The sequence below is a fragment of the Uranotaenia lowii genome, chromosome 3 (assembly GCF_029784155.1).
Source record: "Uranotaenia lowii strain MFRU-FL chromosome 3, ASM2978415v1, whole genome shotgun sequence".
Classification (NCBI taxonomy): domain Eukaryota; kingdom Metazoa; phylum Arthropoda; class Insecta; order Diptera; family Culicidae; genus Uranotaenia; species Uranotaenia lowii.
The window spans coordinates 121,629,823-121,642,616 of NC_073693.1; the positions used below are offsets into that span (position 1 = coordinate 121,629,823).

General features: G+C 35.3%; 1 protein-coding gene across 2 annotated transcripts in view; it reads right to left on the reverse strand.

The window, feature by feature from the left end:
- Positions 1-12,794, reverse strand: part of LOC129750874 (G-protein coupled receptor dmsr-1) — a 477,126-nt gene that overhangs the window by 13,246 nt on the left and 451,086 nt on the right. For both annotated transcript variants that reach the window (XM_055746001.1, XM_055745999.1), the window contains 3 exons: positions 11,363-11,489; positions 1,497-1,691; positions 825-1,082 (listed from right to left, as the gene is read on the reverse strand). In XM_055746001.1, the coding sequence (XP_055601976.1) occupies positions 825-1,082; positions 1,497-1,691; positions 11,363-11,489 (580 nt within the window). The remainder of the gene's footprint in view (positions 1-824; positions 1,083-1,496; positions 1,692-11,362; positions 11,490-12,794) is intronic.

The window sequence follows — 12,794 nt, forward strand, 5'->3', positions numbered from 1 at the left end:
ATATGAAAGCGGGGTTGCTATATGATTGATTTTTAAAAGGATCAGATTGCGTCTCTTTTGTTTTTATTACAGGCTCTTTAGTCTAGGCCAACCTGATAATTTTTCACTGTCTGTCTAAATAGATGGGCAAGAAAGTAATTTTTTCTCATTCAGTTTGTATGGTGATAAATGAATTTGACTTTTTTGAGCACTGGTACGAATAAGGTGTCGTAAATCGCCAAATTGGTTTAGTTTTCGTCGCTTCAGAAACAAATGAAATTTATGTAGATAAGTATATTGCCTCCACTTTGGTAGTTAAATGCGGTTATTTCAACTTTCATTGGACCATTATATGGAACGTATATCGACACAGCATAAGAATATAGCTACAAAAATGTTTGCTTAGTAGCACCTTCATCAGGCATCCTGTGAGTTATGTGTAGTTAATTTTAACAATTAGGGAAGTGTACAGTGTGTGTTGGATTCTTATTTTCTAGCGTTACTTATAAATAGTCGATTCTGAATTAATTTACTTAAAGCTTATTGTCAGGGTGTGTTGTGGGGGAGTGAATTTGTAAAATTATGTTTAATTTTCTTTTTTCTTTTTTCATTCAACAAATTTGACTGATTTGCCGTTAATTTAGAGTTACATACTGTCGAAATCTTAAAAAAAAATCAGTATTCGTAAAAATTTTCGACCCATTATTGGGCCAAATATTAGTTTCACCGATAAGTTGAAAGATAACTATTCGATACATCTCAAAATAAAGCTTTTTGTCTAAAAAATGTTTTTAGAAATAGTTTTTCGATATAACAATTCAAAAGCTAAATAATCAGAACCGTACCTGCTCCCATTGCTAACGGCCGTTGCCGGTGTCCCCACGTGGCTCACATTATTGTGACTGGCGGCTGACAGGGCATGGCTTGGCGTAGACGCATCGGCCGGAGTCGATCCGTTCTTGGTAACGTAGTGGGTTCCCTGCTTCAGCTTTTGCCTCCGCTGGCTAGCCTTCCACAGCACACGGATCAGCACGCAGCTGATCAGCGTTAGTACCACACATGGGAGCAGCTTGATGATCACCGAATGAATCCAGAAGTTGTAGCTGAAATAAGAATGTGAAAGGGTCATTTTAGAATCTAGGTTTATCAAGCTGAAATCGTGAGAAAAAAACTTCGATAAAAAATGTTATAAATAAATTCGAATAATCTGAAGCAAATAAAAAATGAAAATAACAGACATAAAATAGGTTGAAATCGACTCCGGTCATCAATTATGTTGCCAGTAAATTAATCATGGGAATTTAACTCAGTCTGGAAGTTTGTTACCCGCTTCTTCTGAAAATGTACTAATGGGTCGAGAAACTATAGATACTTCCCATAAATTCTTGGAAGTAGCACGACCCGTAGGGAAACGGATAATTTAGTTAGTGCTTGTTTTCATTTTATCTAATATCTCTCCATCACTGAGGGGACACCCATCAGCAGACGAAATCCAATAGGACTTGCTAGATACTTACCGGTAGACCGAAGTGTGCTCGTTGGCATCCAAATGGTACAGCATGACGTGGGTGTCATCCTTGAAGATGCGCGTCTGCCGGATGGAGAAGACAAAGTACGTCGGCATGCAGAGGATCGGGGCCAGGATGTAGCAGAACAGGATGGCGTGGCCGTAGTTGGACTGGGCATACGTTGCCAATGAGCCGTGCGGATGTCTGTCGTGAAAATCGGAAAAAGGGTAGGGTATAGGTGAAACGAGTCAATGAATGAATGAACGAATCGAGAGCACCGACACTGGCCGAGCACGTCCACAGCTCGATTGTGTTGATTTAATTAGGCTCTGATTACGCACAGATATAGAGTATCCCGCGGACAGCATTTTCAGAGGGTCGTGAAGTAAAAATACTCTTCAAAATATTTTTTGGGAAAAGATTTCCTCAATAAAATTATCTATGTCCACAAATCACCAACTTAGAATACAAAGTTAAATCCCTTTTATAAACATCAATAACTGTTTCGTTAATCGAAAACTGATTATGATGAAAATTTCTAGGAATTGGATCGGAGGGATTGGTAACGTATTGGTTTCAACAGGTTGTCTCTATGAGTGAGTAATATAGGTTGCAGATTTTCTATTGTTTGGCGAATGTATCCAATATTTTTGATAAGAAGGTAAACTTCAGGTAGCAGACAGCTGTTCGAACTTCGAAGTGTTAATTATTTCATCGTTGTTTGGTTTGGTTGTAAATTATTTTTTCCTTGTATGAAAAGATTTCATTTTTAGTATTCATCAATATTTAATCATCCCCTAATCTTATAAAATTTCTGAAATATTTTAGTGTTTTGTCACCTGGCCTGTTACAAGGCCCTTTTTCGAAATGAACAATCGAATTGCTTTGGACAACTTTTCTTAAAAATTTTTATTTTTTTTTGTATCGATTAAAGTTGTTTTAACATCTTTATGTCATTCGCGACTTTATATCAACGTAGCAGTAGACGAACAGTTATTGAGAAACTTATCCGGTACAACTGTGTTCGATGTTTACTCTTGGACTCGAACTCGCGACATCGACTCAAGAGGCAACTGATTTGCCAACTGAGCTTTACCTATTAGAAGCCCTAGAATATTTAATAATTTTTGAGTATGCTTCACAAATTCAACTTTTTTGTACGTATAGATAAAAACGTCTTACGGGACCACTACTATAAGGGTACAAATTTTTATTCTCAAACGAATTATTCTTCACCAAATTTTTAGGCAGACATCTTGTTTTGACCGGTATTTTCGAGAACGATAAATGAGCTAATCTACATTAGCGCTTGAAGAACATTTCGTAGAAGATTGTTTGTTTCTTGATTCACGACCGACGCTCGGGGTTAAGTAAATTGAACAGTAATTACGCTGTCCTAGAAGAAAATTTCTTGTCTCCTGATCTGTGACAAAGCCTTAAATAGTTAGTAAGTTAGTCAAGGCTTTAGAGTTAGAAGTTTCATTAATTTTTGGGTATGCTTAATGAATTCAACGATTTTTACGGGGATTTAGGTCATCTTGCGTCAATACTGTAGGGGTATAAATTAAAATTCTTGAACGAGGTTAGTGTTGTCAAAATTGTTTCTTTTTACGCCATCCTAGTTAACCAAAAAACTTTCAACGGTGTTACATAAACAAGAAAAAAAATACAATCTCACTTAAATTTCACAACAACCAATGTTGGTTTCCCTATTTTGCATTTCAATTTAATTTTTTTTTAAATATCGTTGCATCTATTTCTTACATTACTATAGAAAGTCTTTTACAACTTTGTTAAAGACTTCAAAACGATTAGTATCTAAGATTCAATTTAAATAAAAACTTCTTTGAAATTTCTTCAAAATTCTCGTATTTTGCAGAATTGCAATAAATTAACAAAAAGGAAACATAAATTACACACAGTCCTAGGAAAAGTGGACCATTGACATAAAAACTTTATTTTTAAAAAACTTTAAAACATTTCAATAAAGTGCACAAATGTCTCGATGATTTTTACTTATGTTTAGTATTTTATTCTTATTTTATTTACTCAGTCGAAAGAAAATTTAAAGATTTTTACTAATTTTCAAAAGTTTTCTGAAATACCAGAGCTGATAGAAAAAAAATTGTTTATTTAGAATCGACGCCCCCAAATCAATAAAAAAAAGCTGTTATACAGTGAGCGAAATAAGAATAGCACCACTATGTGTTTTGCTTGTTAAAATATGAATGAAATTTACGAAAATTTTCTTCCACAGTTTGTTCTGAATTACTTAATGGATAAATTGAGCATAAGTTTACTTTTTTTGGACGTAGCAATTGGCGTTGAAGACCAAAAATGTGAAAAAAGGGTGCGAAATAAGAATAGAACCACTTGAGTTTTTCAACAAAAACATGATAATTTTTAAAAATTTACTGTGTAAAAGTGAATAATAATGCTTCTACGAATTATTTGAAAAGATAACTGCATTTTAAGGAGTTTTCCAGAATTCCAAAGGTTTGCAAAGGTTTTAAAACAGGGTTTTAAGAGATGCTCCTCCAGCGTTCAGGAATTTGATATTTAAGCTGTAATTCTTTACCAAACTACTTACTTTCTTCATTAAAATGACGTGAAATGATGAAACAAACATTCCCGAATTATTTTGAATCAGAAAAAAATAGGTTGTAAATCAAAATATTTGATTTTGTTCAATAAACTACACTTTTTCCAGTTTCAAGTCGTAGATGGCAGCACTATCTTGCAGTTAAAACCAAATTTAGTCTCAATATTAATTTTCCAGGTTTATTTAGGCCCATATCCATAATTTTGAAATATTTTCCCATCACAATTTTGTGGAAATTCACTATGTAGAAAGCTTTTCCGGATTTGCAAACGAATCACCAGCACAAAAATGTACAACCGCCAAAATTCCTGCTCATCTCAACTTCCGATTCAATTACAAATCATACCAATAATACTGCTAGCCGTCTGGTCCATCAAGCTTCATCGCAAAGTATAACTTTATTCTGATAATCGGTCCAAAGAATTCACTTTTAGTGGCTTTGATGCAATTCTATTTTTTTTTGGACTTAGTGATCTTAGAATTTCCAAAGCGTTTACACGGTACATTAGACTGCCCCAAATGACCCAACTTTTGAAAAAGTTAAACGCTGCAGGCTAAAATTGATCCTGGGCCTAGTACAAGATCTCATGCCTAATTTGGGCTAGATCGAACCACGGGAAGGGGTCGCTCAACGAGCCTGAAGTTTGTATGGGATTTTGAGACATTTTGTTCGGGAGAAACATGGAAATCCAGTTTTTCATCAATTACTTTAGTTCCCGTCGGCCGATTTCTTTCAAAAACGGGTTTTCTTAAAGCCTAAACTATGACAAATATTTCATCCGAAGACTGCATATCGATAAGAGTTAAGATAAAAAAAGTTATAAGGCTTCAAAAATGGGTTAACTTTTTTAAGGATGGTATTCATCACTGTTAATGAGTCGGGGCGGTCGAACATGTCGACGTCTCATTAACAGTGATGAATACCACCGTAAAAAAGTTACCCCATTTTTGAAGCTTAATAACTTTTTTATCTTAACTCTTATTGATATGTAGTCTTCGGATGAAATATTTGTAATAGTTCAGGCTTTAAGAAAACCCGTTTTTGAAAGAAATCGGCCGACGGGAACCAAAGTTATGGACGAAAAACTGGATTTTCATGTATCTCCCGAACAAAATGTCTTAAAATCCCATACAAACTTCAGGCTCGTTGAGCGACCCCTTCCCATGGTCCGATCTGGCCCAAATTTGGCATGAGATCTTGTTCTAGGCCTAGCATCAATTTGAGCCTGCAGCGCACAACATTTCACAGGTTTTGAATTTCCCATACAAATTTGAGGCAGTCTACGGTACATGTATTTATTTCTTGACCAAAATCATCCAGCACTCCCTAATTAATCCCGGATATTCGGAAATGGTCATGAATTTGGTTAAATGACAAGATAGTGCTGCCATCTATGACTTAAAACTAGAGAAATAGTGTTTGACTATTAAAAAAACATTTATATTTTTGAATTCCAACCTGCTTTTCGGATTCAAACTCAGCCTCAAATCTATGTTTCATTATTTTGCGTCATACTTATGATTGTTAATGAAGAAATCAAGCAGTTTGGTAAAGTTTTATAGCTCAAATATCAAATTCCTTAACGCTAGAGGAGCATCTCTTAAAACCCCCTGTTAATACCTTTGAAAACCTTTGGAATTATGGAAAACTTCTTAAAATGCAGTTATCTATTCAAATAATTCGTAGAAGCATTATTATTCACTTTAACACAGTAATTTTTTTTTAAAATTATCATGTTTTTGTTGAAAAACTCAAGTGGTCCTATTCTTATTTCGCACCCTTTTGTCACATTTTTGGTCCTCAACGCCAATTGCTACGTCCAAAAAAAGTAAACTTATGCTTGATTTATCCGTTAAGCAATTCAGAACAAACTGTGGAAGAAAATATTCGTAAATTTCAATCATTCATATTTCAACAAGCAAAACACATAGTGCTGCTATTCTTATTTCGCTCACTGTATGATTTGCACCTGCGAAAAATGTGAATTTTGCTGCCATGTGGAATTCAAGACCTTAATAATCAAGTATTCAGAATCCGGGAGCTACTTCCAAGAACAGAATCCATGATCCGGGTTCGAGAACAGGATCGAATCCCAAATCAGCACCCGATGCAAGGTCCAAAATCAGTATCAATTATAAAGATTTATGATTAAGCAGGACTAAAAATCCGCGATCAGAGTCCAGGATCAGCGTCAGGATGAGGATTTTGATCCAGAATCGGGATCCTTGATTGAAAACCATAATCAATTAACCAGGATCCAAGATCAGGGAACAGAAATTGGATAGGGATCTGAGACCAGGTTATGAATCAGAATCATGTTCATGGTCCAGAATGTAAATGATCGATCAAGGTAGGGTCCACGATAAGGATTCAAAATCTGAATCCGGCATCAGGATCCATGATCGCATTCAGTACTAAGATCGAGATAACAATCATGATCCGGATCGGCATATAAGGATCTTGAATCAGAATTGTATCGTGTGTTATTTCATAAATTGTAGGTAATTACACACATTAATTTGTTTTACATTGGAGGTAATATCCCGTTGAAGAAAATTTATTTGCTACCTTCAGTTACATATCCAGGCCGGAAAAGTCCGTGCTATTTGATGGAAAAACCTGCCAAAATCCAGCCATTTGATTAAAAATTGTCGACCGAAAATCCGGGCGATATCCGGGCAAATTCAGTCAAAATAATATTTGTACAAATTTTTTTTTCCTCAAAACTCATAAGCAAATTTTGAATCGTATGGGAGAGTGGGGAATCATGGATCAGTTTTTTTTTGTTCCATAACTTCTTTATTATAAAAGATAAAATGGAAATAAAAAATGAAATGGTTTTCTACATTTTAAGGATATAATTAGGCAATTTTCTAAATTTTCAATAAGTTGTTTTCTCTAAGTTCTGGCTGTTTTAAAAAAAGCAATATTTTTTTTTGGATTTAGAAAAATGGTGGGGAATTGCGGGCCACTAAATAAAATTGACCAAATAACATGCAAAATTCATTAGTTGGCTTAAAACTGTAGTTTCATAATTCATTTATTTATTTTTGAGCAATTTCAGATGATAAAATAAAACAGAGAGTTGTGTATGATCGAATAGATTCAAAAACCCGGCCCGCGAACATGTTCGCTAAATTCCTTATAAAGGATGGACAAAATATTTTTCATAACTTTTCAGTTGGCATAAGAAAACTTAACAGATAGGAAAAACGTATTTTAAGTTCTGAATGTGTAATAAAACATAACAATATAGATGGCCCAAGATGTGTGGCCCACGATCCCCCACAAGCTATGATTCGCAAATTGGTTGCGTGTGTGTGGCTTTGATGTTTCATAAAAAAAAATACTTTTCCACGCGAAAGAACATGACAAAACTAAGATCATAAGCGCATGAGCATATTTTTGTTATGAACTTTAGGCTCCCCATCGATGCAATTAGCGGGTGCTTATTTAATTACGCAAGTAAATTTTTTTAATTTTTTTAGCATCTATATATAAAAATAGATTTCTGCTTGTCTGTCTGTCTGTCAGTCCGTCTGTCTGTCTAAATATTCCCATAGACTCGGAAACTTCTGAACTGATTTGCGTGAAAGTTGGCAGGTGGGGGTATTGAATGCAGGGGAAGGTTCCTATCATGGATCGAGATCCCTCCCTCTCTCATGCACGTGAATATTTGATACCCTTCTCTTCTTTTTGAGGAGAAATAGAAAGGGTGGAGGGGGCTCCTTCACATTTTCCAGCATAATTGGAAAACTTTTAAAGCATATGGATCTAAATTTGGAATGGGAAGGTATTTGAATAAGAAATGTTTCTGTGATATTTTGAGCACCGTCTGTTCTTCCTGTGGGGAAATTTTAAGGTGTGAGGGTGCACTCATACACTTGAGAACTTATTCAGCAAATGAGATCAAATTGCGCTTGGTAGGGTATTTAATTAGTTAAGAGGAATAGTACTATGAATAGTTGGTACTACTGTCTCCTTTCAGTGGAGTGATAGGAAAGAGAGAAGGGGGCTCCGTTACAATTTTTCGCATAACTCGAGAACTAATCGAGCAATTGGAAACAAATTTGACATGCTATAGGGCATTTGGATACGATAAATGGTTAAATACTTATTCGAGGTTCCTTTCTACTTCAATTTGGGATAAATTTAGGGAAGAGGGGAGCTCACATAAGATTGTTTTGCATAAACCAAGAACTTATCAAAGAAATGGAACCAAATATGACATGGGAAATCATTTGGGTATGAGAAATGGTTCACCATATTTTCCCAGTGAGTACAAAGGAAATGGATAGGGGATCCATCACATTTTTTTTTGGTATAGAAGTAATCAAATAAAAAAATCAAATTTGAAATGGGAAAGTATATGAGTACAAGATATGTTTCTACGGAATTTCACAGACCCTTCTCCCTTGCAGTTTTGAGAGGGGAGGGAAAAAAACTCGGAGTTCCATATAAATTTTGATGTATGGCTTAAAACTTATCAACCAATATAACCAAATTTGATATGAGAGTTTTTGATTACGTAAAAATGGGATCCCTACCCCCTTCCAGCATTTGCGGATGGGAGGAGGAAAGGGGGGCTTCTATTCAAGTTTTTGGCATGAACCGAGCACTTATGATATCTTCAAAAAAAAAAACAAAACTTAATTATTTTTTTGAAATTTCATTCATTTTTGGAAGGTGTTGCAACGCACACCGGGTCAGCTAGTGATAAAAAAAAAGAAGCATATGGTGCGTATTTAAGTCAACAGCATATAGAAAAATATGCTTGCGCAAAACGACGACGATGACAGTTGGATTGATTTTTTTTATCTCAACACACATCTGAGATATTCAGAGTTGCCCACGTTTCCCCACTCTCCCCTATTTAAGGCTTCCAAAAATCATTTCATGATCAGTTTAATAAAACTTGCTCAAAAAAGTTTTTTAATATTATTTATATTTTGGTGTTGAATTTGGCAAATAAAGTGAATAAATCCGGGCCAAATTCGGCTTTTTCAATGAAATTCGGGCCATGAAATTCTGTAGAAAAATTTATGTTTAGAGGATATGAAAAAAAGGTGGATAGACAGGCATTAGTGCGCCAATAGAAGAAAGCTTGATAGGTGTTGAAATTTTAGGCTAGATGGCATGTTGATGAAAAGCTCCCATGAATTGTCACGCCTTTGCTCTACACGAAGTGTTACTTCTGTCGCCGCCGTAAGAAAAGGAGTCGAGTCATAAGTATACGACGATAAAAATCTTATAGCAATTTTGAGTTAAATATCCGGGCAAACTCAAATACAAACGGGGGCAATCTGGCAATCATGGCACATTTTCAATACCTCAAGAATCCTTCTTGCGATTTTCATGCGCTATTTTGTTAATCTCATGAGACCCATGTGTTTAATGGTAATTTAAATGTGTTTCCTTGTATTTAATTTTTTTCACAAAATACACAAACTAAATCAAGTTGCGCGCTAACGAAGCTGAGTTGAACAAAATGCATATAAAAATCATTTAAAGCGTAGCTAACTTTTCCATACTTTAGTTAGGTAATATTATGGCAAAAAAAACTGTTGTAAAAAAAAGTCTATTGTAGAAAAATTAGATTTTTGTCCCTTTCAGTAACTATTGTAGAAAAAAAGGCAAATCAGATTTGATAAGTATACAAGATACAAGATTGGTTGAAGAGGCTTTAATTAGAAACTATCTACTTAATGACCATACAAAGTTCAAAGGAGTAACATCTACACAGATCCTAAATTATCGTTCCTGTCAATGAGGTAACACCTATGTTCTACACGAAGTGTTAAAGTCTGCTTCATTTAATATTGGAACAAATTCTTTTGCTCATTGTGGCGCTCCAAGTGGACGGATTTGGAAACTTTTTTCACCCACGTGTCGGGAAATTCATTACCTTTCACCATGTATTTATGTCATAACACTAAACGATAGCATTTTGTAAACAACCGCCATGGAAGCCGAACGGAGAGATCAAATTGTGCACAGTTTTCTTACGAGTACGAGTACGAGAATTTCTTCGAAACAGCAATGAATAATTTTTTAATTTTTTTTTATGAAAGAGTAAAGAAAATGCTACATTTGTATGAAAAACAAATTATGAATTCGTTAATAAATGACTGAACTACACGTAATTGTTTGTGTTCCAATATTAAATGAAGCAGACTTTACATCCGTCGAACTTGGTCAGCACTTGGTCGTACAGCTTTCGAGCACGGATTCTGGCCACATTGTTCTGCTTCAGCGTCCGATTTGGCTTTTTGCTGGCTCGGAATGACCTTATTCCTTCCCGGAGACGAATTCGTCGCACCGTACTGTGAGCGGCCTGGAACTTATTGGCCAAATCGCGGTCTGAAAGATTGGGATTCCTCTTGACGGCCTTGATGACTTTCCCACGCAGTTTCCGGTCGACAGTTCCACTCCGACGCTTCGAATGCGGCTTCCGAGCCGTCGTCAATGTTTCCTTGTACTGCTTGATAACACGCCATACGGTATTTCTGGGCATTTTAAGCTGTTTAGCTAGCTTCGATGCCGACAACAATGGATTTTCAAGAAAACTGTGCACAATTTGATCTCTCCGTTCGGTTTCCATGGCGGTTGTTTACAAAATGCTATCGTTTGGTGTTATGACATAAATACATGGTGAAAGGTAATGAATTTCCCGACACGTGGGTGAAAAAAGTTTCCAAATCCGTCCACTAGGAGCGCCACAATGAGCAAAAGAATTTGTTCCAATATTAAATGAAGCAGACTTTACTTCCTGTCGCCGCCGGAAGAAAAGATGCATTTCATCGTTTCATTCATCAGGCATGAAACTGAGCCGAGTAAATAGCTCATGAATATCCATCAAGCGCGTCACTATCACCCAAGTGTCGGAAATGATTAATTATTGCGCTTCATTTATGCGCTGCCAAAGGTGCCGATAATTGGATAGAAAATTAACCTGTCACATACAGCTGCTGGGAACTCGCTCTTATTATAGCACACTCGCGTCAATAACAACACCGTTTAAGATGGTTATGTTATACAGTAGGTTTCTTAAAAGTGTGATTTTCCTTATACTTCGAGAATATCGACTACGTTTTCCAAATATTTTTTAGGAAAAGTGAATATTTTAAAACAAATTGAAGAGTTGACAGTTTTGACTTGAATAAATATCCTGGATCAGTAATTATTCTGAGTAAAACTGGTAATAGAGTTTCAACCACACCTGCTATAATGAGAGAAAGCAACCTCAACTCTCAATTAGGAAGATATACTTACTTGATGGCAATGTACCGCCAAACCGCCAGCATCACTGTCAAGAGGATGGATATCGTGTGCAGGATTTGGGTGAAGTGCATGTGAAACATCAGGTAGACAGCCCACGAGTACGGGTAATCTTGTCGATCTGGAAGAGTAAAAAAAAATAATTAAAAACATAAACTATCATAAACTTTAAAGCATACGAGGTCTGCGAAGCTTATTCCAGAATTACTTAATTTAAATCTATGTTCTAAGAGTTGTAGTTGTATAATCGTAGTCTTTTTATATACGATTTGGAAAAAAGTGTACCTCCAGATCTGTTTCAACATCATTTTTTTTAAACGAACATAAACACATACATGATCTCCATGAAACTAAATGTTTCCTCGAAGAGATTCCTTTCGAGGATATGATAGCTAGGATCTTACAAATGTTAAAACCACCAACCCACAGAACATATGTTATGTATGCCGTTGGCTTAGAAGAACTTTATGAACTCGAAACAAGAGAATGCGAAAAACCTGTAAATTCCTTATATTGCACAATATTTATCACATTGTCTATACTCTGGAATCACATAAACTGTGATAATTGTGTTTATTTGATAATCCCTTACCAGTAGTTTTTAAAATGGTTTCCATATTTCCGGGAGCGTCGAGAAACTCTAGGTTAGCGCTAGGTAGAAGTTCTAACATCAGATCATATACTTTTCATTTTCAAAATACTTCAGTACGAAAGTGTACAGAATATAGAAACATATTTACAATATTTATAGAAATATTGAAAAATAAACCAACTAGATTTTCACGTAACGAAAATATTATGATTTTTGAGGACCGGAAAAAAACCTCTTATGATCGTTAAATCATCTTGATATAGAAATCATTTTGATATATAATGCACGCATTGCAACCAAGGTTGCCGAAAAAAATTCTGTGCTTTGACGAAATAAAATTCTGACTTTCTGTGATTTTACCCAAAGTTCAGTGATGGATTTCTGTGATGGTTTTTTCCTAAATTTCAATCAAAAGTCATGTCAAATTGCGACTTTTTACACTTTAACTTAAGAAAAATCAATTAACATTACCAATATTATCATACTTTTCAACTCACAGATAATTATCCTAAATTTATGTCGACTTAAAAAATTGAATTTTGAAAAAAAAAACGTCCTAAATTTAAAAATTCTGTGAAATCTGTGAATATTTTCAAAATTCTGTGTTCTGTGACACAGATTCTGTGATGAAAAACAGAAATCGAACTAGAGTCCTTTGATTATCTATCCAGATGCTTTTGGGTGAATTTGAATTCAAATAAAAACAATTCTTTTGACGTTTCGGCCTACTACTTTAGCCAACGTAGAGGCAACCTGGATACATTTTTACTATGTATGTGCCTCACTGGTTTAGTGGTTCGAAAAAGATGATAAAAATAAGAAATTGATTTTTTT